This window comes from Microcaecilia unicolor, chromosome 4 (genome assembly GCF_901765095.1).
Source record: "Microcaecilia unicolor chromosome 4, aMicUni1.1, whole genome shotgun sequence".
NCBI classification, from domain to species: Eukaryota; Metazoa; Chordata; class Amphibia; order Gymnophiona; family Siphonopidae; genus Microcaecilia; species Microcaecilia unicolor.
The window spans coordinates 356,112,831-356,138,450 of record NC_044034.1 but is presented as its reverse complement, the minus strand read 5'-3'; the positions used below and the strand labels follow the sequence as shown (position 1 = coordinate 356,138,450).

The following is a 25,620-nucleotide window of genomic DNA, read 5'->3' as shown; positions in this document are numbered from 1 at the left end:
AGAGCTTCCTCTCCGGTGAAGGCGTGGGGTCCGAGGGAAGGCCTGTAGACTCCTCTGAGGAGAAATATCTAGGGTCCTCCTCTTCCCCCCACGAGTCCTCATCCTCGGTATCGGACATAAGCTCATGTAGCTGAGTCCTGAACCGGGCCCGGCTCGACGTCGAGGCACCAAGGTCTCGGTGTCGTCGAGCGGTGGGCTCCCGCGTCGGCGGGGACGGAGCTCCCTCCATCGACGTCGACGGGGACTCCACCTGCGTGGCGGTCGAGACCGGCACCGCAAGCGGCGGTGGTGTCGACTGCCCCGGCGCCGGGCTAGAGCTCGCCGGCGCCACAGTCATCGGCGCCGAGGGCGCAAGCACCCCCGGCGCCGGCACAGCCTGGCGCATCAGCCCTTCCAGGATCCCCGGAAGGATGGCTCTGAGGCACTCGTCCAGGCCCGCTGCCGGGAAAGGCGGTGGGGCCGGTAGGGGTGTCGGTGCCAGAATCTGATGGGAGCCAGGAGACGACACCGAGGTGCCGGGACCCTGTTGCGTCGGCACCTCTATCACCGACGGGGATCTCTCCTCTCGATGGAGACGCTTCGGCGTCGACTCCTCTCCGATATGCATCGAGGGCGACCGGTGACGGCGCTTCTTATCCTTCTTCCGATGCCCGTCACCGGTGCCGGGAGGCATGGAGGAGGAGGATGACGATCCCCCTCGGTCTCCAGGGACCGGGTCAGACAGGGTTCGGTCCCGTGGGCCATGGGCTGAGGGAGTGACCGGGGCCGACTGCCCACGCGGCCTCTCACCTCTACCCTCACCGGCGGACCGGCGGGCCGACGGGACCTGTTCTCCTGGGGTCGATGCCATCGGTGCCGATGTCTCGGGCATCGATACCGGTACCGAAGGGCCGGGCGTCGATACCGATGCCGTCGAAGTCGACGTCGAGGGGCCGGCGCAAGTTCCAAAAATACGGTCCCGTTGAACTTGCCTCGCAACCTGAGTCCGTTTCCGGAGACCGAGACACAGGGGACACGACTTGAAATTGTGCTCCGGCCCGAGGCACTGGAGGCACCAAGCGTGGGTGTCGGTCTGCGAGATGGGCCGGCCGCACCGACCACACTTCTTAAATCCACTCGGGACCTTCGAGGACATCGACGGAAAAATCGCGTCGGCGAAATTAAAGTCGTCGATGGTGGCGGAAATCACACCTCGAAAAAGAAACGACCGTGCGGCCACTAGGCCGCAACGCAACGTCCCCGCTGGAAGCGAGGGAAAATGGGAGCGCGTGCTCCTTTTTTTTTTTTTTTCGAAAAGAAAAGTGGAGCGCGCGGCACTTAAAAAAAGAAGAAAAGAAATAAAAGAAGAAGTTCGCGTAAATGCGACGGTTTTCCGGGGCTGAAAAAGAGAGAGCGGCACAGGCACGACTCTCTCCAGGCGCGGAAAAAAAGGAACTGGCGGGAGCGGTCGCGCACGGGCGGGAAGACGGCCGCGCATGCGCGGTGGGCGTGCCCTGCGTGCCGACCGTCCCGCGAAGCTTTTTTCCGGTTGGTGGGGGCTGCCGCGGACGTCACCCAGTCGTGAGAACTGCTTGTCCTCGGAGAAAACGGCATTATAACATCTTCACACCTGTTTTCCATACCTTTCCTAATAATACCCAACATTCTATTCGCTTTCCTAGCCACAGCAGCACATGAATATGAACTGAAAGCACTGTGAAACCCCTAAATACTACACGTTGGGTCTGAAATAAGCAGGTTGCATCAAGGGCTGTACCCTAAATGTACTACAATATTCCAGTAAATAATAGACTAAAACATTTTTTTACACTACATCCTCTTGCTTTTTGACTGACATGATGGGGATTCTGAGATGAATAGTATGCATAACTGAAGCCTGATTTTAAAAGCACACTGAAATCTCATTCAACATGACTTATTTTATTTTACTTCTAGCCATCATATACTCAAGTGAAAAGCAATATTTTTAAGAATGCAAAACTCAAAGATTTCATAGAGAGACTGAGACAAAAAGCAGAGAGTTTTGTAAAACCAGAATGATTTATAACTTGGCGATATAGAACATGAATGCAAAATACGTCCCTTGAAGGAAATAAATTAGCTCTATTGCTGATGGGATAATAAATATGGATTTATCATTTGCTCTTTCAGTTGCCAAACAGCTCTCCCTGAAAATGAACTGAGCAGAGACCATCCTTTTCACTGTCTGAGGCATAGGGAGACACCATAGAGAATGATACATAATTCTTGGTTAGCATGGCCAGTAAGGTTCAATAGTTAATTAGATTCACCAAAGACATTTTATTTATTTTGTTTCCCACATTTTCCCACCTATTTGTAGGCTCAATGTGGCTTACATAGTACCGGAGAGGTGTTTGCAGACTCCAGTGTGAACAAATACACTGTGATGTTGTGGTAAGATAAAGTTCATGTGGCATAGCCACATTAGGGAATCGTACAGCGGAAGAGTTGTGTCATGTCCATTACATTCTTTAGTTTGTTGTGTTGTGGAGATTAGGCATTTAAGTTGGATCAGTAGGGTATGCCTTTTTATTTTAGTGTTTTACGGAAGTTTAGATGGTCGTACGTCGTTTTCAAAGCTTTTGGTAGTGCGTTCCACAGTTGTGTGCTTAAGTAGGAGAAACTGGATGCGTAAGTTGATTTGTATTTAAGACCTTTGCAGCTTGGGTAGCGCAGATTTAGATAGGTTCGTGCTGATTCAGATGTGTTCCTAGTTGGTAAGTCGATCAGGTCTGTCTTGTATCCCGGGGCTTCACCGTAGATAATTTTGTGGGCCAGGGTACAGATTTTGAAAGCAATGCATTCTTTGATTGGGAGCCAGTGTAGTTTTTCATGGAGGGGTTTTGCGCTTTCAAATCGCGTTTTACCAAATATAAGCCTAGCTGCCGTGTTTTGAGTGGTCTGAGGTTTCTTTAAGGTTTGTTCTTTGCAACCCGCATAAATTCCATTGCAGTAGTCTACGTGGCTTAGTACCATTGATTGTATCAGGTTGCGAAAATTTTCCCTCGGGAAGAATTGTTTCACGTGTTTGAATTTCCACATTGAGTGGAACATTTTCTTTGTTGTGGATGTCACTTGACTCTCTAGTGTTAAGTTGCGATCCAATGTAACACCGAGGATTTTCAGGCTGTCTGAGATTGGAAGGGTGTAATCTGGGGTGTCGATACTTGACATGAATTCCTCAGCAGATCATGTGCAATGTAAAAATCCTCATGACTGCAGCTTATCCTACTGTGTTCTGAACAGCTAATGATGAAACAGATGGGCATTCAGCATTTTCACAGATTAACCAGGGTCCTTCCCCTTCCCCCCCCCCCCCCCCAACACCAAGTATTCAGCTGCAATTTCCACCAGTTCTATAAACATCAGGCACAGGGAGTTTACATTTATTTAGGGGCCCCTTTTACAAAGGCGCGTTAGGTTCTACACATGTGTAGCACACACCCAAATGAGACTACCGCCATTTTGAGATTGAAGCTGACATGGGCAGAAGCGACCCACAGAGCTCCTACCCATGTTGGATCCAATCTCAAAATGACTGCCGAGACTGCCGCTGAAGGTCCCACTAGCCATTTTGTCAGTGGAAATGGCGTGGGCAGGAATGACTGAGGATCCCTCCTGTCCGACTAGCTACAACTTGCACTGACGGGGAACACCTGAAGAGAGTTTGGAAATCACTGGTGTAGAAACTATATAAAACTCTGTATTAGCATACGTGCAGTGTTCAGTCAGGTCTTCCGCACTCAACCCCTCTCTGTATTGCTTGGCCAGTAACATGCACGTACAACCCACAGTAGTGTTCCTTCCAAGGAGCAACCTGCTGCGTACAATTTTTTTTTGAGTGAGCGCCAAAAGCTGAAAAAGTGCAGGTGGGAGTGGGGAGGTCCCCCTGAGCTATCTAAGGAGCAAATTTTGTAATTTGTCCTAGTAGAATTTGTGAATAGGGATCATTTTCCTCTTTAACAATTTTTCTGCAGTATTCCACTAACACATCCTAATTCCTAATCATGGCATTTACCGCAAAATATCTGGACAGCCAGGAGTTTAGAAAAGAAAGAGAGTTTTGAAATTAGATGAAAACTAGTGGGGTCAGAGAAATCAAGTTAGGTTCCTTGAAGAGTGTTTCCAGATAAGGGGGATATTGTCTAATGTGGGACTAGTGGAAAGCAAGGGCGTAGCTAGGTGGGGTCACGGGGGCATGGACCCCCACAGATTTAGCCATGGCCCCCTCTACTTTCCACCCTCCTGCCGCCGACCCTCCCCCGCTACTTTCTACCCCTCCCGCCACTGCCGACCCTCCCCCGCCGCCAGGTACCTTTGTTGGCAGGGGTCTCCAACACGTAGGAATGTGCAGGATGTCAGAAGTCAGGACTCACAAACACAGATCAGCAAACACGCCAGAGACCGGCGCTGAAGAGGACTTCAGCTGGCATGGGATGGGGACACCCACCAGCAAAGGTGATTGGCGGCGGTGGGTTAAAAGTGGTGGGGGAGGGTCGAAAGTGGCGGGGGAGTGGTGGCGCTGGGGGGGGGCTAAAATGTGCCCCCTCACTTCGGGCTCTGGATCCCCCTGCTGACAAGGTCTGGCTACGCCCCTGGTGGAAAGAAGAGGTAAAGTGAAAGGGTCAAAATCAGAGAAGCCAGAGGCGGCAGTGATGATGGACTGCTGGACAAGAGTGCAGGCCATAGGCTAGGGATATATATTTTTAAAGTATTTTTAAGTGAACACAGTGGGATTGTGTAAGGGGGACCTGGTATTGCAAAATATGGAATGCAGAGCTGTAGTAGAACAGGATGCACCGCTGCCCCGAGGAACGTCATGGAGTGAGGTGCGTCGGGGCATCAGTGGAGGGGGAAACGCGGAGGAACGAGACAGTGAGCGAACACCAGGGCTTTTTTTGAGGGGGTACTTGGGAGTAGTGAGTACCAGCACCTTTTCCACTGTCTGCTAAAATTGACCCATGGACCCTAAGTTTTAATGAAAGAGCACAGGCTCTACACACCAATTCTGCCTTGTCATATATTTGGTGACCGGTTGCAGGGGGCCTGGCTATTATGGGGTGGGTCCCGCAGTGATCACCCCACTCCTGAAGGATGGCCTAGCATTTGAGTACCGGCACCTGTTTTGCTAGAAAAAATAAGCATACTGGCGAACACTGACCGTGAGCGACACTCCCGGTTTGTGTGAGTGATCGCTCACACACTCATCTTAGAGGGAACACTGACCCACAGTAACCGTGTGGTTAGGATCACAGTAGCTTTCTGCGTTGGCCTCTTACATTGTAAGCTAGGAGGGGGCAGGGAATTATCGTATCTGAATTAGTAATAATGCTGTAAGGTGCCTTGAGCATTATTTGGAAAGGCAGGCTAAAAAATCCAAACCATTATGTGTTATCTTATACAATGCTGCATACCTAGATGATGTTCAGCGCTGCATGCGTCTAGTAGCGCTATACAAATGCTAATAATAATAATAATGTTGTAAATAGAAAGTTAAAAAAATCATTTATAAGCATATTTAGGGTGCAGAGTACTTACTTCTCCCAGAACTTCAATAATTTCACCCACTTTCAGCTCCAGTTCATCTTCATTTTGAGGCATGTAACTGAAAGCCACTTGACACCTTCTCCGGCGGCTCTTGTCGCCTGCATGTGGAAGCAAAAATGAAAATCTCATTTAACAAGGGAACTTTAGTACATGCTGTGCGCTCGTAAGCACATTGTCTGGAACTGGTAAGAGCAGCAGAGGCATAACTGACTGATAGGTATGATACGGTAAATAAATCTAAGATAGAATCTGGGAGCCTGACCCCAGGACTCTTAGGGCTCCCTTTTTCTAAGCGACGGTAAGCCCGATGCGGGCTTACCGCTCGCTATACAGGAAGTATCCCTCCCAAAATGGCTGCGCGGCAAATGCTTTACTTGCTGCACGGCCATTTCCTGCAGGAAGGCAAGACTCCCCTTTCACCAGCTGCGGTAAAAGGGGGCCTCGGCGCGCATGTGAAATACGCGCCGACACCAGCACCGGCCCCTTTTTGCTGCAGCTTGGTAAAAGGGGTCCTCGATGTCTTATAAAATCTGGAGCATCACACATGCGTTCTCCGCACTGCAAGAAAACTCTGGTAGGTCATCCTTCCAAGTCACTTGCCCAACGGTCAAGCAGATGGGATTCCAGCAGATTTTACACATACAGGCCAAAGTTTTTAAAATGATCTTTAGGTAGCTCTATTCCCACCTCAGCCTTTCTGGAACATGAAAGATCTCATAGACCTGCCAACCAGAAACACAACAAGATCAGCTCAAACATATCTTAATCTCCACTACCCAAACAACAAAGGGCTCGAATACAAAACAACATATGCATCCAGCTTCTCCTATTTAAGCGCACAACTATGGAATGCACTGCCAAAAACAGTAAAAACAACGTACGGCCACCTAAGGTTCCGGAAAAAACTAAAGATGAACCTGTTCCAAAAGGCATACCCCACCAACCCAACATAAGAACCAGAGTACCTGCTACACAACAACACCAAGAACGTAACGGACTCACCCCAACTCTCCCTCTTCCTACCTAATGTTTCCCCAATGTATCTACCATATATGAACCCTATTCTACCACAACCACACCTTGCACTTGTGCACACTTTGTATTTGTCCAGACCGGAACCGGCGAACGCCGCTACGGTACTATGTAAGCCACATTGAGCATGCAAATAGGTGGGAAAATGTGGGATGCAAATGTAACAAATAAATAAAAAATAAAAACAATACAGATGAGAAAAGCACAAAACAAGATATATAGTGGGAGATGACCATGCAAGCGCTGCCAAGTTATATGTTGGCTCAGTCTGCACAAACGATCAAACAAGTAATTCGCATTTCTGCCTCAGTAAGCAAAAGATATCCAGAGTCAGAGCTTAACTATGCCACAATGAACCTATATCTACTTTTGGCCAGACTGGAGATTCTTGGAATGCTGTGCAGAGTGTGACAAGCTGAGATAAGAGCAGTACGGTGGAAATGATTTTTGCTGTCACGTTGTTGAGACAGCATGGCCTGCTAAAGCGATAACAAGCTCTGGGGTCACTGTGAGAATGGAGCTGCTCTATAAAAAGGAATAATTAGTTATATACAATGCAGCACGAGGACAGTTGCCTTTAACTCAGAAAAGGCCATCAATTTTTTGCACGTATTTGTGGATTCCTAAGGCAGCCCTGTTCTGCTTAGGTTTTATTTAAGACCAATACTGTCGGAAACCCTTCTCATTGGCTAGAATATCCCACAAGCAGCTGCGATTAACACAGTATCCACTCAAGTGTACCATACTGTGAATTTTAAAACTACAATTCCTTTAGAAAGGAGGGGTTGCGAAGAGCCATTTAAAGGAGGTAGAAAAACTGGCAAAGGCAGGGGGCACCTCACAAACTAACCAAATCTGTGGCAGAGCTTTCAGTGACCAAAGACCACAGGGCATCAGATTTCTCAATAAATTTGTTAGTCTGTAAAGTGCCAACCTGCTTCTGTCAAAACAGTCTTTTACGGTCTCTCTGTCTCTTAAGCAAGGAATCTAAAGGACCTGAAACAAGTCAGGTTTTCAGAAAACCATATGCAAATACATTTCATGAATATTCATTTCGACTGTCCTAAAAATATCTATTTTCTTAGGATTTAGTTCACACCTTCACAGTAGTACCTCAAGATGAGTTACATTCAGGTGCAGTAGATATTTCCCTGTCCTTGAAGCAGTGGCGTAGCAGGGGGGGGGGCTGCCACCCGGGGCGGGGCAGTTTGCCGTTGCCCCCCCCCCCGGGTGCAGCACAATGACATCCCCCCCCCTCGGCGCATCGACACCCCCCTCCCCCCCGACCAGCTCCCGCACCCTACCTTTAAAAAGAATATCGGAATCTGAGGCGAGGTGCAGCGCCTCGCGCCTGCCCTGCACGTAAAAGAAATGTGCATCGTCGGGCCTTCTCTCACTCTGTCTGTCCCGCCCTTGCGGAAATAGGAAGTTGCATCAGCAGAGGGCGGGACAGATAGAGCGAGGGAAGGCCTGACGGTCCACATTTCTTTTACGTGCAGGGCAGGCGCGAGGCGCTGCGCCTCGCCTCGGATTCCGATATTCTTTTTAAAGGTAGGGTGCGGGAGCTGGTCGGGGGGTGTCGATGCGCCTGGGGGGGGGGAGCTGGCAGGGAGCACCCCCCCCCCGAGCTGACACCCGGGGCACACCTCCCCTCCCGCCCCCCCTTGCTACGCCACTGCCTTGAAGGGCTCACAATAAATGCTACATGTCCAATTTTATACCTACGGGCCACGTGGCACTCAGCACACGCTAATGTCCACTACAGCATGTGCTCACCTTTAGTAAAAGGGCTTCTATGTTTGCGCTTGAGGCAAAATCACAAAGAAGAACACTACTATTTGAACCTGGCTTCCAAGATCGTCAGCTGGGTGCTCTAAGCTACTCCTACATATTTTTGGGATCCTCCTGTTTTTCTCCGATAGGCCCAAGCAGGGCCGCTGAGAGGGGGGGATGGGGGGGGGGGCAAGATTCCCCAGTCTCGGCCTCCAAGGGGGGCCCAGTGCCAGCAAGGCTTCCGGAGGCTGGCAGAAGGTTCTGCTGCCTCGGTCTGTCTCTCTCCTGCTCCTGTGTGTCGGAACCCTCTAGATCTACCGCCTTCCCGTCTTCGCAAACGAACCTTTTCCGGAGACGGGAAGGTGGTAGAACTAGAGGACATGAATTGAGGTTAAAGGGGGGGGGGGAGACTCAGGACTAATGTCAGGAAGTATTTTTTCACGGAGAGGGTGGTGGAGATGAAAACGGTAACGGAATTCAAACGTGCGTGGGATAAACCACAAAAGAATCCTGTTTAGAAGGAATTGATCTACGGAATCTTAGCGGAGATTGGGTGGCGATGCCGGTAATTGGAGAGTAAAACCAATGTTGGGCGGACTTCTACGGTCTGCGCCCTGATCTTGGCTGAATAGATATGGATGGGCTGCAGTGTAAATTTTAAGGGTCTGCGATGTTACCTTCAGAAATTTTAGTACAGGAACAGTGCTGGGCAGACTTTTACGGTCTGTGCCCTGAGAAAGGCAGGGACAAATCAAACTCGGGTATAAAGTATCGCATACCATGTAAAATGAGTTTATCTTGTTGGGCAGACTGGATGGACCGTACAGGTCTTTATCTGTCGTCATTTACTATGTTACTATGTAACCCGGGTGATTGTGTTAATGCGATAACCCAGGTCCCGGCACACAGTATCAGAAGTGTAACAGACTGAGGGAGGAGCAGACGCAGGAAGGTAAGGGGGCAGCAGCGGTGACGCGGAGGGACAGGGGTGGTGGCGTCCCGAGTGGGGGGGCGGAGGCCCAAGTGGAGGGGAGCAGCAATGGCGGCCCTGCCCTGTCCCATCCTGGGCCTAGCTCTGTCTATTGCCGGCCCTGGGCCCAAGAGGAGGTGACAGCAGTAGCAGCCACTCTTCTTTGGTTGTATGAGGCAGGGAGGGGTGAGGGTGGTTCTCTATTGCCTTTGGCTGCAAGTTCTAAATCTGTCTGTAAGCCAGGACAGCAAGAGGGGCATAATTGAACGAAAACGTCTATCTCCATGGGCGTTTATCTCCAAGAACGGGGTCCGTGAAGGGGCGGACCAAACCGTATTTTCGAAAAAAATAGACGTCCATGTTTTATTCGACAATTTGTGAGCTGGGCGTTTTTGTTTTTCAGCGATAATGGAAAATGAAAGCGCCCAGCTCAAAAATGAATAAATCCAAGGCATTTGTTCGTGGGAGCGGCCAGGATTCGTAGTGCACTGGTCCCCCTCACATGCCAGGACACCAACCGGGCACCCTAGGGGGCACTTTTACAAAAACAAAAAAAAAAGGTAAAAGCGCTCCCAGGTGCATAGCACCCTTCCCTTGGGTGTTGAGCCCCCCAAATCCCCCTCAAAACCCACCGCCCACAAGTCTACACCATTACTATAGCCCTAAGGGGTGAAGGGGGGCACCTACATGTGGGTACAGTGGGTTTGGGGAGGTTGGACGACTAAGCATTAAGCAGCACAATTGTAACAGGTAGGGGGGGGATGGGCCTGGGTCCACCTGCCTGAAGTCCACTGCACCCCCTAACAACTGCTCCAGGGACCTGCATACTGCTGCCAGGGAGGTGGGTATGACATTTGAGGGTGAAAATAAAAAGTTGTGAAACATCATTTTTTGTGGTGGGAGGGGGTTAGTGACCACTGGGGGAGTCAGGGGAGGTCATCCCCGATTCCCTCTGGTGGTAATCTGGTCATTTAGGGCACTGTTTGGGGCCTTATTCGTGGAAAAACAGGGTCCAGGAAAAGTGCCCTAAATTCTAGCTACAAACGCATACTTTTTTCCCATTATCAGCGAAAGGCGCCCATCTCTGTTTGGGTGATAACCATGCCCCAGTCCCGCCTTCACCATGCCTCCAACACGCCCCCGTCAACTTTGTATGCTTCCGCGATGGAATGCTGTTGAAAACGTCCAAGTTCGGCTTTCGATTATACCGCGTTATTCGTTTTTGTGAGATAAACGTCTATCTCCCGATTTAGGTCAGAACTTGGGCGTTTTTCTTGTTCGATTATAAGCAGGCAACTCTTTACTTCCTGCTCTGTACCTAGGCAGGATACAAATATATTCTGCCTAGATATACAGTGCATGAAATACAAGATTCTGCATTATTGATTTAGGAGTGTGAACAGTATTTTTTTTTAATTGTGTTTTGTTTTTTGATTTATGGGGATTTTTGCTTGTTTTGTTTTTTTTAATTTGTTTCCCTGAATCGAAAAAAAAAAAAACATTTTAAAAAAGGACCCAGGAGTTCAGAATAGTTGCAGCTGCACTGTCTAGCCACACACAATTTTTATCTTTCTACTAGGCTGACTGTGCTGTGCTAATAAATAATGCAAATTAAAGAAACCTGTCAAGGCAAAACCACACTCAAACTGTCTCGTGTATGCGGTACACTGTCTTGGGTGAACCTCTTCATAAAGGTGGTTAACAAATCCCAATAAATAAATAAATACAATTTTCTTTCTTTGCTTGCTCAAAAGCATGAGATAGTGATCCATTTCACATTATGAGGAACATCAAAATTTGAGAAAAGTGTCTACTGGAGATGACAGTGTGAATTGAGGAAGAGAGAGAGGATACCAATTTTAAATTTTCAGTAATGTCATGTAAAAAATGGAACACATCAAAAAATGTTAATGTTTGCTTGCTTAATTTGTTTTAACATGTTTAAAAATCAATAAAATGGAGAAAATAAAGTTCCTAAAAATTAATTTCACAATGTGAAAACACCAATATACACCAATTTTTCACGCTCCTCCCCTAATTTAGGGATTTCTTTACTAAGATATGGTTAAAAACTGGCCTTAATATGCAGGGAAAATCTGCATAGGGGTGCGCTAAGGCCATTTTTACTGTAGCTGGAAAATGGCCAGTTTCCTATTTTTCTTTTAACGGCCATGCACTAATGCTGACAATATATTTATAATTTATAAATAATAAAAATAAATATAATGAAGAGTCAAGTAATAACACAAAAATATATATGGTCACTATTGAATAATAAAACACGAGGAAAAAGACCTGAAAACACCCAAATGCTTACTGAAATTTCGGCGTCTTCTGCTGGGGTTGTATCATTCATCATTGGTCTAAAAAAAACCTCATGATATTTTGATTTATTTCTTTATTACTTATTTAATCCCTTTGTTTGTTAAAAAAATTTTAATTGTAAATTTCTATTCAAAAACAGCTCCCATTTCACAGCACAACAATGATACAACTATATTCTTGTTTCATAGAATTGTATTCATAACAACATAACGTAACAACAGTACTCAACCCCGACACATGATCACTCCCTAGCATATTGATTGAGATGAACCACCCCAACCTATTTACTGGTATTTCTTTACTGTATTTGTCACTGTAACAGTACCCAAACACTGTATTTGTTCACACTGGAGTCTGTAACCACCTCTCCGGAACTATGTAAGCCACTTTGAGCCTACTAGTAAGTGGGAAAAGGTGGGATAGAAATGTAACAACTAAATAAAATATATGAAACAAGAGAGGTTGAGAACTTAACCGACACCCAACGGTGGCTAGACCCGTTTCACTCAAACAGCTTCTTCAGGGGTTGTGCGCCTCGACATCAAAACATGAAAGGACAGTTTCATACAGTCAGATGATAACAATCTTGCTACTGGCGTGTTGACATTTTTAACAACACGCCAGTAGCAAGATGGTTATCATCCGAATGTATGAAACCATCCTTTCATGTTTTGATGTCGAGGCACAACCCCCTGAAGAAGCCATTTGAGTGGCACGGGTCTGGCCGCCGTCGGGTGTCAGTTAAGTCCTCAACCTCTCTTTGTTATAAACAAAGGGATTAAATAATTAATAAGGAAGTAATAAAGAAATAAATTAAATCAAAATATCACAAGGTTTTTTAGACCAATGATGAATGATACAACCCCAGCAGAAGACACCGAAATTTCAGTAAGCGTTTAGGTGTTTGAGGTCTTTTTCCTCGTGTTTTATTATTCAACAGTCACCATATATATTTTTGTGTTATTATTGGACTCTTCATTATATTGTCAGTGACTTGAGGATATTTAGAGTTTCAGTTTGTTTTCTCTTAATTATTTTTACTGCATGCACTAATGCTGCCGTGGCCCTGAAAACTACGGACAATCTAACCAGCTTTCGCAAAGCTTTGAAGATACATCTCTTCAACAAAGCCTACTAAATACATCCTAATAAACCATTCTCAAATTACTCAGGTGCATCAAAACACCTTTCACAATACTTTACCTAGCACCTTACATCTAAACCATACACCTTCAACCGATTATTGAATGTATCTAAGATAATGTAATGAATGCATCATAACAACACTCTGTAAGCCACATTGAGCCTGCAAAAAGGTGGGATAATGTGGGGTACAAATGCAATGAATAATAAATAATAATAATAATAACAATAGCTATGAAAAAAAAATTTTTGCAGGAGCACTTACCAACACCTATTTTGTAGTTGGTGAGGGTTCACATGGTAATCCTCCACTAACCAGTTAGCTCACGGTATGGATGCACTAACTGATTAGCACAGAACATCTACTCTCCACCCCCAGAAAAAAAAACTTTAAAATATTTTTTAGTATGTGCAACTTTGCGTCCCACGTAAGCCATTTTAAGTTGTAGTAAGCGAGCACTAGCGCTTCCCACAGCTTAGTAAAATAACTCCTTAGCCATTATTTTTGAGCCATTTAACAGTTTATAAAGCCTGAGAATCAGAGTCCTGATTATTGACCCCATCAGGATTACTCATATAAATCACACAAGTTTTTATGAACAAGCATTACCTTTTTAGAATGATTTTTTATGCTAAAATGGTTTGGGATGACAGGGTATTATGTTAGAATATTGAGGATGCAGTGACTAAAGACTGGGTTGAGACTGGTTTTATTGGGAAAGGGGTTGGGATGGCTGGCCTTAGAAAAGAATCATTGGAAGGACGGAGAAATGGATATGTGAGGGTTGGGGGGTTAATATTGTGTCAATGAGTCTGATGAATGAGTAGGTTATGCACTAGATTTACATGTTTCACTGAAATACTTTCTTGTTGTCATTCATCTTGTGTAATCATTCGAAAGGCAGGTAATAAACGTAAATGTATTTATTTATAACATCTGCAGCTTGGGGCAATGAAACAGTAAGTGATGAGACTCACTGAATACCTGCTTGAGAAAGGCAGGCCTTCAGATAGAGAAAGACATTCTGCAAGAGAGGACAATGTCAAGACCAGTGGAGAAGAACGAAATAATGCTTTGGAGCATGAAAGAGAGGAGGTAAGTTTCTGAAAGACAAATAACGTAGAATGGGATATCCTGACAAAGGAGGGCTAAGATATGTGGAGTTCCTTAGAAACAGAAGGCTGATCTGTAATGGGATACAGAGTGAGACAGTGAATCAACGACAGGGGAGGCAGACATAAAAATATAGTTTTAGTACTAACGTTAGGAGACAAATACTGTAACAAGAGTGCACAAACATTTTAGAGAAACAGAGCTTCAACCAAGCTCAGCTATAAGAGTTAGAAGGTGGATCCTGTTGTCATCCTTCTCATATTTGTAAACCCTAACAGCCATACAAGTTTAGTGATAGCCATCATTATCATATGTGTTCCATCATCAGGGAAACTTGGTTTATCCAAAATGGACACAAGTAAGGCAAGAACCCCATTTAGGAGTTGCAACATGAACAGAAGCTCATAAAAGTTCTCTATGCTACTGGGCCATGTGCTTCAACTCTCTTCTGAAGAGATTAAAGGTACAGGTGAGAGGGCAGTTAAGTCGTCATTCATGGTCAGCTTTCAGCCTCTGTGCAGTAATTACTGTATTAAATTAGGGCACCCAATATTGGTAAATTCTTCTGGTTTTTAGTAATGTGAACAGTTGTTTGCCGGGAAACGGACACAGGTTCAATAACTAATTTCATAAATGTAGGGCCAGATTTCCAACTCAGGTGCCAAGATCACTTCTCCCCACTTACAGCCGACCTTTGCTATTTCCATAAAAATGAGCATGGAACTGGGCATTGGGGGGGGGGGGGGGGGGATCCTGCAAAAGATCTCCACCAAGATCTGGGGGATAGGGTGTTTCCATCTGAAGATGTGGCAGCATCTAGGAAAATACCAGTAGTTCCGAGTTTTCTCATCCTTCCCCCCTTCAAGCCAACCAGTTTCTATGGCTTCAGCAACTTTCTTCCATGCTTCCTCAATCCATAGACCAGCTCCCATAGCTCCTGTCACGTCAGTGATAGATTAGGCCAGTAGGCGGCCTCACAGTCATGCTGGGTCTGCAGCAGCTGGCACACTTGGCAAGCATGATACTCCAGTGGTTCATGTGTCAGAGTTCCTCAGAACTGCTTGTATCTGCAACACTCTCCTCATCTTGAAGGTCTCAGAGAACCTAACTGCCATGGCTTCATCTCAACCACATGCAGGAATGTCAAGACACGTTCCTGTAGACGACTACAAGCAGTGCCTAAAAAGTCCTATGAATGGGCGGTGGGCCACTAGGTCTCTATTTCTTGGGAAAAACTTACACCACTGGACACTAAGGAGAGTGAGAAGGAAAGGATCTGCTGCTGCTGAGGCGGGTGCCGGCTAACTGGCTGGGCTCAGCATGTATTCAGATTGAGAGGCATGCTAACTGAGAAGAAAACAGGATAGGAATGGTATGACCCATGCCTACCACATACCTACTCTCTCTAATGGTGAATCCAACTCTATATACCTGGACCACCAATGCGTGTCTCAGAAGGTAAACGGATATGGTTCCAAGACAGCAGTAAATTCCAGATAAAAACATCTGAAAGCTTTCTGCTAATAAGTAAACGACAAATGAACATAAAAATCTACTGTGAGTAAAGCAGCATGAATAATATAAGAAGTGTACAAATGGAGAGCAAAGATGTTTTTTTTTTTCCAGGAAGACAGGTAAGATTTATGAGGTGTCAGCTTTAATTACAGCAGGCAACAGCTGGGTAGGATGTGTCAAAACATTTTGAGGGCTTTGGAAGAAATGTGATACAGCTCAGGATGAAGCATGGTGCAGTCTTAGGACAAGTGTCTGATGATAAAAGTCAGTAGTCACAAGCAAGGCCTATATTTCCAAATTGATGGCTAACTACTGCAGCCATCTCTGCAGAGAAACACTGATGTGTGTAACAGGCAGCAAGAAAAACTTAAATTTACAAGTCTGATGTTTCTTTGTCAAGCAGGGCAAATTATGTGGGCTGAAGCTGTTTTTTTTTTTTTTTTTCAGTTTTCTAATCATGCAGAACGTAAATGTGCAAAAGTAATTTTGAAAAGATGAACACCATTAAAAAAAATGCAGAGTGAGGCTGACCCTATTGCTGTAGATCTTTTGTGTTGCAGGGATTCATATTAAGCTACTTTGAGGGACATAATCGAACGGGGGCGCCCATCTTTACAGGCGCCCCGGCGAAGGGGCGGGGAATCCCGTATTATCGAAACAAGATGGGCGTCCATCTTTCATTTCGATAATACAGTCAGTGCTGGCCAAATCTCAACCGAAATGTTGAGATCGCCGACCTTAGAGATAGCTGGCCTCGGTTTTCACCTATAATGGAAACCGAGGACGGCCATCTCAAAACCGGCCAAATCCAAGCCATTTGGTCGTGGGAGGAGCCAGCATTTGTAGTGCACTGGTCCACCTCACATGCCAGGACATCAACCGGGCACCCTAGGGGGCACTGCAGTGGACTTCACAAATTGCTCCCAGGTGCATAGCTCCCTTACCTTGTGTGCTGAGCCCCACAAAACCCACTACTGTACAACACTACCATAGCCCTTAAAGGGTAACGGGGGGGGGGGCACCTAGATGTGGGTACAGTGGGTTTCAGGTGGGTTCTGAAGGGCTTCCATTTACCACAAGTGTAACAGGTAGGGGGGGGATTGGCCTGGGTCCGCCTGCCTGAAGTGCACTGCAGTACCCACTAAAAACTGCTCCAGTGACCTGCATAGTGCTGTGATGGAGCTGGGTATGACATTTGAGGCTGGCATAGAGGCTGGCAAAAAAATGTTTAAAAAAATTTTTTTTTGGGTGGGAGGGGGTTGGTGACCACGGGGGGAGTAAGGGGAGGTGATCCCCTATTCCCTCCGGTCGTCATCTGGTCAGTTCGGGCAACTTTACGAGGCTTGGTCGTAAACAAAAAGGGACCAAGTCGGCCAAATGCTCGTCAGGGCCGCCATTCTTTTTTCCATTATCGGCCGAGGACAGCCATCTGTTAACCACGCCCCGTCCCACCTTCGATACGCTGCCGACATGCCCTCTTGAACTTTGGCCGTCCCAGCGACGGAAAGCAGTTGAAGCCGGCCAAAATCGGCTTTCGATTATGCCAATTTGGCCGGCCCTGAGAGAAGGCTGCCCATCTCCCGATTTGTGTGGGAAGATGGGCGCCCTTCTCTTTCAAAAATGAGCTGGATGGTCTATCAGGGCTGGTGCAGCCTAGTGTGCTCAGGCTTGGAGATGGTAAAAAGATAGTTGCAGCTGTCATAGTGGCAGTACCTGCTAGCCAACGACAACAGTACTGAGGGTGTGCCTCAGAGAAGATGCCCATCCAGTCCTTGAGCCAAAGGGGTTTACCTCATTTAAATTAAGTATGCCGTCTTGGAAAAGAGGGCAAAAAGAAAGAGTAGGGGGTGGGCTTACAGACTCCAGCAGGCAAGTGTACGTCAAAATAAGTTTTATTCATAACCACCTCTCATGAAAAAAAACCAGACGCAGCACTGTGTTTCAGCGATGAACCAGCTTCCTCAGAGGTGACGTACTGTCTTGCAGAAACGATTCTTGCAGAAAAACGTAGTGCTTAGCCAACAATAAACACCAATAAACAGCATAGCGATTCTAGCTACACTCAGGAGATACCACTTGTGTAACATAGTCACATATAGTAACATAGTAGATGACGGCAGAAAAAGACCTGCACGGTCCATCCAGTCTGCCCAACAAGACAACTCATGTGCTACTTTTTGTGTATACCCTACTTTGATTTGTACCTATGCTCTTCAGGGCACAGACCGTATAAGTCTGCCCAGCACTAGCCCCGCCTCCCAACCACCAGCCCTGCCTCCCAACCACCGGCTCTGGCACAGACTGTATAAGTCTGTCCAGCACTATCCCCGCTTCCCACCACTGGCTCTGGCACAGACCGTATAAGTCTGCCCAGCACTATCCCCGCCTCCCACCACCGGCTCTGGCACAGACCGTATAAGTCTGCCCAGCACTAGCCCCGCCTCCCACCACTGGCTCTGGCACAGACCGTATAAGTCTGCCCAGCACTATCCCCGCCTCCCACCACCGGCTCTGGCACAGACCGTATAAGTCTGCCCAGCACTATCCCTGCCTCCCACCACCGGCTCTGGCACAGACCGTATAAGTCTGCCCAGCACTATCCCCACCTCCCAACCACCAGCCCCGCCTCCCACCACTGGCTCTGGCACAGACCGTATAAGTCTGCCCAGCACTATCACCGCCTCCCACCACCGGCTCTGGCACAGACCGTATAAGTCTGCCCAGCACTATCCCTGCCTCCCAACCTCCAGCCCCGCCTCCCACTACCGGCTCTGCTATCCAATCTCGGTTCAGCTCTTTATTGGTGTTTGCTGTTGGCTAAGCACTACATTCTTCTGCAAGAATCATTTGCTGCGGAAGACAGTGTACATGACCCCCGAGGCAGGCGGTTCATCCCCAAAACACAGAACTATATTGGGTCTTTTTCATCCCTCCCCTCAGCCATCTTCTCCAACCTGAAGAGGCCTAGTTACTTTACCCTTTCCTCAAAGCAAAGTCGTCCCATCCCCTTTTATCGCCCTTCTCTATACCTTTTCTAATTCCACTATATCTTTTCTTGAGATGCGGTGACCAGAACTGCACACACTATTCGAGGTGCGGTCACACCATGGGGCGATAAAAAGGCATTATAACATTCTCATTTTTGCTTTCCATTCCGTTCCTAGTAATTCCTAACACTCTATTTGCTTTCTTAGCTGCTGCTGCTGCACACTGAGCAGAGGGTTTCAAAGTAACATCAACAATGACACCTAGATCCTTTTTCCTGGGTGGTGACTCCTAATGTGGAACCTTGCATCACGTAGCTATGGTTTGGGTTCCTCTTTCCCATATCACTTTGCACTTGCTCACATTAAACATCACCCAAGTCTTGTAAGGTCTTCTTCCAATTTTTCACAATCCTTTTGCAATTTAACAACCTTGAATAATTTTGTGTCATCAGCAAATAAATTGTTACATTTGTATTCCACATTTTCCCACCTATTTGCAGGCTCAATGTGGCTTACATAGTACCGTAAAGGCATTCGCCAAGTCCGGTAGAGAAACAAATACAAGGTGATATTGTAGTCGAATAAAGGTACAAGTGTTTCAGGTACAATGGGGATCGAGGAGAGGAAAGGTTATATAGTGTCATTTATAAACGTTAATATCACGGACACAGGGTGATGAGCCCTTATGCTGCAGCCAGACCCCAACTGTGGCAGACAAGTTTCCCAGGCTGGCACAAGACAGGCATCAAGGCAAGGTGATCCAAGACAAGAACTGAAGCAATGCAGGAACCAAGCTGGAACTGAGACAAGGCTGTAACCAATGAGTACTAGGCAAGGCACGAAAAGGCTAGACAAAACATGGCAGACAAGGCTAGAACTCGACCCAGATGAGGCAAGGCAAACAGGGCTAGAACTGGATCCAGACAAGGTGAGACAGGACAAAGGAAACTAGGCTACAACTGGATCCAGACAAGGCAAATAAAGGGTGAGGCAAGAACTGGATCCAGACAAGGCAAAGCAAGAACTAGAACAAGGCCAGACAGAGTCAGGCAAGGCAAAACAGAACATGACTACAACCAGGCCGGACAAAGCTGGAGAAGGAAGACAGGGCAAGGCAAAGCAGGAACTCGGAACGGGCTAGACAAGACAGGCAGAACTGGAGCTTGGCAGGAACTCAGAGACAAGAAAGGACTAGGAGCAAGGCAAGAATGGGTCCAAGGCAAGACAAGGCTAGGTCCAAGGCAAAGCAGGCACCAGAACAAGGCTGGAGCAGGAACAAGGTAGGAACTGGAACACAGCAGAAACTCAGAGACACAAGGAGACCTGGAGACACATAAGGACAAGAAGATCTCTTGTGAAGGCGTTAGAGCAGAGTCCCAATCAACCTGAAACAGGACTCTGCTGTAGATATCACAGGAAGGCATCCCTGATGACTCCCGCTGCTGGAACTACAAAGCAGGGCTTCCAGCCCGCACATGCACCCTAGGAGGACTGGCACCTGGAAGCACCGCAATACCACTCGATCCCCTGCAAGATGCTGGAGGCCTGCCGTGGGACCCGGCACAAGGACAAGGTGTGTCGGGGCGGGAGTCACAGCAGGGACAGCACAGACCCCTGGGGAACCCCATTATCTATCCTTCTCCATTGAGAATACTGACCACTTAACTCTCTGTTTTTGTATCTTTCAATCAGTTTTTAACCCACAATAGGTCATTACCTCCTATCCCATGGGTATCAGGCGAGTTCACACCCACCAATTCCCCCCAAGAAAATTCCCACTTAAGGGGGACAATTCCCACCAAGGACTTCCTCCACCCCCAGTCATTTCCCATCCTCCCTAGCCTTTCTTTTTTTTTTTTTAACTGACTGTAGCTTCTTTCTTGTATCAGGTCCCTTAAGTCCTGGTGGTGCTTTTAATTGTGTCTGGAAGGAGGAGGTTAGAGCAGCATACGGATGTACACAGATGACGTATAATAACAGAATAACTTTTCATAGCTAGAGTAGTAATTTGTTATTGATCATAATTAGTGTGCCATTTTGAGGGGGTGTGGGGGGCATTGCCAACCCCCCACACGAACTACAGTTTGTATTTACCTATTTATTTACTTATTTATGACATTTAGTTCCCGGATTAAACATGAATTAGGTTGAAACCTAGTTTGGAGGGTGTGGGGGGCATTGTCCCCCCTCACATATGAACTGCATGTCTGGAAGGGGAAAGGGATGTGTAAAACATAATGTTGTGGGGGGAGTGAAGGGGTACTGGCCTCCCTAAATGATCTAGAAGAGAAAAGGGACGGAGATTACTTGCCGTGTGTGCTTTGTATATTTTGGGTTATTGGTGGGAATTGTCCTCCCTGGTGTGGTGGGAATTGGTTCAGTGGGAATTCTCCTAGGTGGGAACTGTCCAGATGAGAATTGGTGGGTGGGAACTCTCTGCTGGGAACTGATCTGGAACCATCCCATGATTTTCTAATTTCCTCGGGAGGCTCTCATGAGGTACTGTCAAGTGTCTTTTGAACAGGGGCGTAGCCAGATAGCTAATTTTGGGTGGGCCTGAGCTCAAAATGGATGGGCACGGAATTCAGCCCCTCCTCGCCCCCTCCTGGCCTCCCTCCACTCTGCTCTCTGCATTCTTCCTCTCCTCTACCCTCAAATACAAAATATTAAATACCTGAGCTGGTGGGGATCCCCAAACTGCACCAACTGAAGATTTCCTCCTCCGGCAGCCAGTGCTCTTCCAAACAGCAGCTGGCAGCACTTGACTTGAGCTGACACCGCTGCCAGTAGTCCATACATGCTCAGTGCTTCCACATGGGTGAAAACTGAGCATGTGCAGAGGGGCCAGTGTGTGGTGCCTGCTGCCGTTTGGAAGAGCATTGGCTGCCTGAGGAGGAAATCTTCAGCTGGTGGGGTTTGGGGATTCCCACCAGCCACAGCAAGAGTGCCACAATTTTGGGTGGGCCTGAGTCCAAATTGGGTGGGCCACAGCCCACCCAGGCCCACCTGTAGCTACGCCACTGCTTTTGAAAATCCAGATACACACTATCAACTGGCTCAACTTTATCCAAATGCCTTCAATTCTTTGAAGGAGTGAACAAACATGTGGGCAAAGGGGAGTCGGTTGATATTGTGTATCTGGATTTTCAAAAGGCGTTTGACAAGGTACCTCATGAAAGGCTAGAGGAAATTGGAGGGTCATGGGATAGGAGGAAATGTCCTATTGTGGATTAAAAACTGGTTGAAGGATAGGAAACAGAGAGTGGGTTTAAATGGGCAGTATTCACAATGGAGAAGGGTAGTTAGTGGGGTTCCTCAGGGGTCTGTGCTAGGACCGCTGCTTTTTAATATATTTATAAATGATTTAGAGATGGGAGTAACTAGCGAGGTAATTAAATTTGCTGATGACACAAAGTTATTCAAAGTCGTTAAATCGCGACAGGATTGTGAAAAATTACAAGAGGACCTTACGAGACTGGGAGACTGGGCGGCTAAATGGCAGATGATGTTTAATGTGAGCAAGTGCAAGGTGATGCATGTGGGAAAAAAGAACCCGAATTATAGCTACGTCATGCAAGGTTCCACGTTAGGAGTTACGGACCAAGAAAGGGATCTGGGTGTCGTCGTCGATAACACACTGAAACCTTCTGCTCAGTGTGCTGCTGCGGCTAAGAAAGCAAATAGAATGTTGGGTATTATTAGGAAAGGTATGGAAAACAGGTGTGAGGATGTTATAATGCCGTTGTATCGCTCCATGGTGCGACCGCACCTTGAGTATTGTGTTCAATTCTGGTCGCCGCATCTCAAGAAAGATATAGTAGAATTGGAAAAGGTGCAGCGAAGGGCGACTAAAATGATAGCGGGGATGGGACGACTTCCCTATGAAGAAAGACTAAGGAGGCTAGGGCTATACAGCTTGGAGAAGAGACGGCTGAGGGGAGACATGATAGAGGTATATAAAATAATGAGTGGAGTGGAACAGGTGGATGTGAAGCGTCTGTTCACGCTTTCCAAAAATACTAGAACTAGGGGGCATGCAATGAAACTACAGTGTAGTAAATTTAAAACAAATCGGAGAAAATGTTTCTTCACCCAACGTGTAATTAAACTCTGGAATTCGTTGCCGGAGAAAGTGGTGAAGGCGGTTAGCTTAGCAGAGTTTAAAAAGGGGTTGGACGGTCTCCTAAAGGACAAGTCCATAAACCGCTACTAAACGGACTTGGAAAAATCCAAAATTCCAGGAATAACATGTATAGAATGTTTGTACGTTTGGGAAGCTTGCCAGGTGCCCTTGGCCTGGATTGGCCGCTGTCGTGGACAGGATGCTGGGCTTGATGGACCCTTGGTCTTTTCCCAGTATGGCATTACTTATGTACTTATGCCTATTCACCCTTTCAAAGAGATGTAGTAGGTTGGTGAGGCAAGATTTCCCTTGGCTAAATCTATGTTGGCTTTATCTCATTAATCCATGCTTATGTATATGTTCTGTATTTTTGTTCTTTATAATAGTTTATACCATTTTGCCCAGCACTGATATCAGGCTCATTGGTCTATAATTTCCCAAATCACCCTCCAATTTTCTAGTACCATGCTTGATTTTAAAGATAAATTACATGTTACTAACAATAGCTCTGCAAGCTCATCTTTCAATTCTATCAGTACTCAGGGTTATATACCATCCGGTCCAGGCGCTCCATTGCACCTTTCAGGTTTACAGAGATTTACTACTACTACTACTTATCATTTCTATAGCGCTACTAGACGTACGCAGCGCTGTACACTTGAACATGAAGAGACAGTCCCTGCTCGACACAGCTTACAATCTAATTAGGATGGACAAACAAGAGATAAGGGAATATTAAAGTGAGGATGATAAAATAAGGGTTCTGAACAAGTGAATAAGGGTTAGGAGTTAAAAGGTTTTAGTGATCAGACTGTTATGACTGTTGGAAGGGGTTGGAGGAACAGGCAGGGGATAGGGAAGCCTTGTGGGGCCCTTATTCAGGTATGGGCAGCTCCTTGAAGTCACCTAGGTGCGCCAAAATTCAGCGGCAGTATCCAAATAACTAAGCACACATAGCTAAAACCACATTTTATGTGGTCCTTCTTGGCCAGCTGGTTATCTGGGTACCAGCATTAAAAATTGGCAGCACCCAGATACTTTCCAGGTCCACCCTGACTCTGCCCCTGGACTGCCTCACCACAAGCCACAGTGTCACTGATATCCAGATCTGGCCCAGTAAGTAACTTAACTTGACAAGACCCTTTTCTATTCAGATATGTCCTGCTAAATATCGGATCCAAATATTTTCGGAACAAGCCCATTTAGACAAAAGCAGAGATGGCCAAGGGTGAACCATACTTAAGGCCTAAAGCATTAGATTTTTCCACAGTGTGTCTAGGACATACGTCTAGAAAGACTCAAGTGGAGGAGTAGCCAAGTGGTTAGAACTCCAGGCTTCACACCCAGGGGTGCCTGCTCCTTCTGATCTTAAGCCAAATCTTAAGATTTGTTTCAGTTTTTCTGACTTGACAGCATTGAATACCATTTTCTGCCATTGGAATCTCTTCCTCAGTGAAGACTGAAGCAATGAATTCATTTAATCTCTCTGCTATGGCCTTGTCTTCCCTAAGTGCCCCCTTTTACTCCCTCTGCATGAAAACACGTGCACCCATTTATAGAATAGTGCCTTAAGTGTTTCTGTGCAGCTCTGCAAAGGGGGTGTGGCTATGGGAGGGGCATTCAGTGTTACAGAATACTGTGGATCTGTGCCCAACTTGCACACTGGGATTTATATCTGGTTTCAGCTGGTTTAACTCCTTCATGCCCAAACATAAGCACAGATCTCAGTGTTATGTGCTGTTCCATAAAGAGTGCCAATCTCAGAACACCTGTAATAGAATACCAATCAGCACCGAATTTTGAGCACCATTTACTGAATCCAGCCTTAAGCATAAAACTGGACACCCAAGTTTATAAAATTAAGGATTTGTGGGTGGAGCAGTTCCAATGCAAGTTTGTATTTTATAAAATATACAGTGTACACGCATAGAGTACGTGCAGTCATTCATGCAGGTGTAAGTTCACGCATTCCAATGTACTGGCTTCTGGGGCTGGTTCTGGGAGCCTCTTCTATAGAGACACATAGAGGGGCAGAATCGAAAGGGGCGCCCAAGTTTTCCTGAGGACATCCTCGCAGGACACCCCGGCGAAGGAGCGGGGAAACCCGTATTATCGAAACAAGATGGGAGGCCATCTTTTGTTTCGATAATACGGTCGGGGATGCCCAAATCTCAACATTTAGGTTGACCTTACAGATGGTCGTCCCCGATTTTCAGCGATAATGGAAACCGAGGACGTCCATCTCAGAAACGACCAAATCCAAGCCATTTGGTCATGGGAGGAGCCAGCATTCGTAGTGCACTGGTCCCCCTGACATGCCAGGACACCAACCGGGCACCCTAGGGGGCACTGCAGTGGACATCAGAAATTGCTCCCCGGTGCATAGCTCCCTTACCTTGGGTGCTGAGCCCCCCCCCCCCCCAAACCACTCCCCACAACTGTAGAACACTACCATAGCCCTAAGGGGTGAAGGGGGGCATGTACATGTGGGTACAGTGGGTTTTGAAGGGCTCACATTTATCACCACAAGTGTAATAGGTAGGGGGGATGGGCCTGGGTCCACCTGCCTGAAGTGCACTGCACCCACTAAAACTGCTCCAGAGACCTGCATACTGCTGCCATGGAGCTGGGTATGACATCTGAGGCTGGCATAGAGGCTGGCAAAAAATATTTTAAAAGTTTGTTTTAGGGTGGGAGGGGGTTAGTGACCAATGGGGGAGTAAGGGGAGGTCATTCCCGATTCCCTCCGGTGGTCAACTGGTCAGTTTGGGCACCTTTTTGAGGCTTCGTCGTAAGAAAAAATGGACCAAGTAAAGTCGCCCAAGTGCTTGTCAGGGACGTCCTTCTTTTTTCCATTATCGGTCGAGGATGCCCATGTATTAGGCATGCTCCAGTCCCGCCTTTGCTATGCTTCCAACACGCGCCCGTGAACTTTGGTCATCCCCGTGACGGAAAGCAGTTGAGGACGCCCAAATCGGCTTTCGATTATGCCGATTTGGGCGACCCCGGGAGAAGGACGCCCATCTCCCGATTTGTGTCGAAAGATGGGTGCCCTTCTCTTTCGAAAATA

General features: G+C 46.9%; 1 protein-coding gene across 6 annotated transcripts in view; it reads right to left on the bottom strand.

The window, feature by feature from the left end:
• Positions 1-25,620, bottom strand: part of SH3KBP1 (SH3 domain containing kinase binding protein 1) — a 513,036-nt gene that overhangs the window by 230,913 nt on the left and 256,503 nt on the right. For all 6 annotated transcript variants that reach the window (XR_003942025.1, XM_030202268.1, XM_030202267.1 and 3 more), the window contains one exon: positions 5,560-5,666. Coding sequence is in view for 5 of the 6 variants with exons in the window: in XM_030202268.1 (XP_030058128.1) it covers positions 5,560-5,666 (107 nt within the window). In the remaining variant the exon portion in view is untranslated. The remainder of the gene's footprint in view (positions 1-5,559; positions 5,667-25,620) is intronic.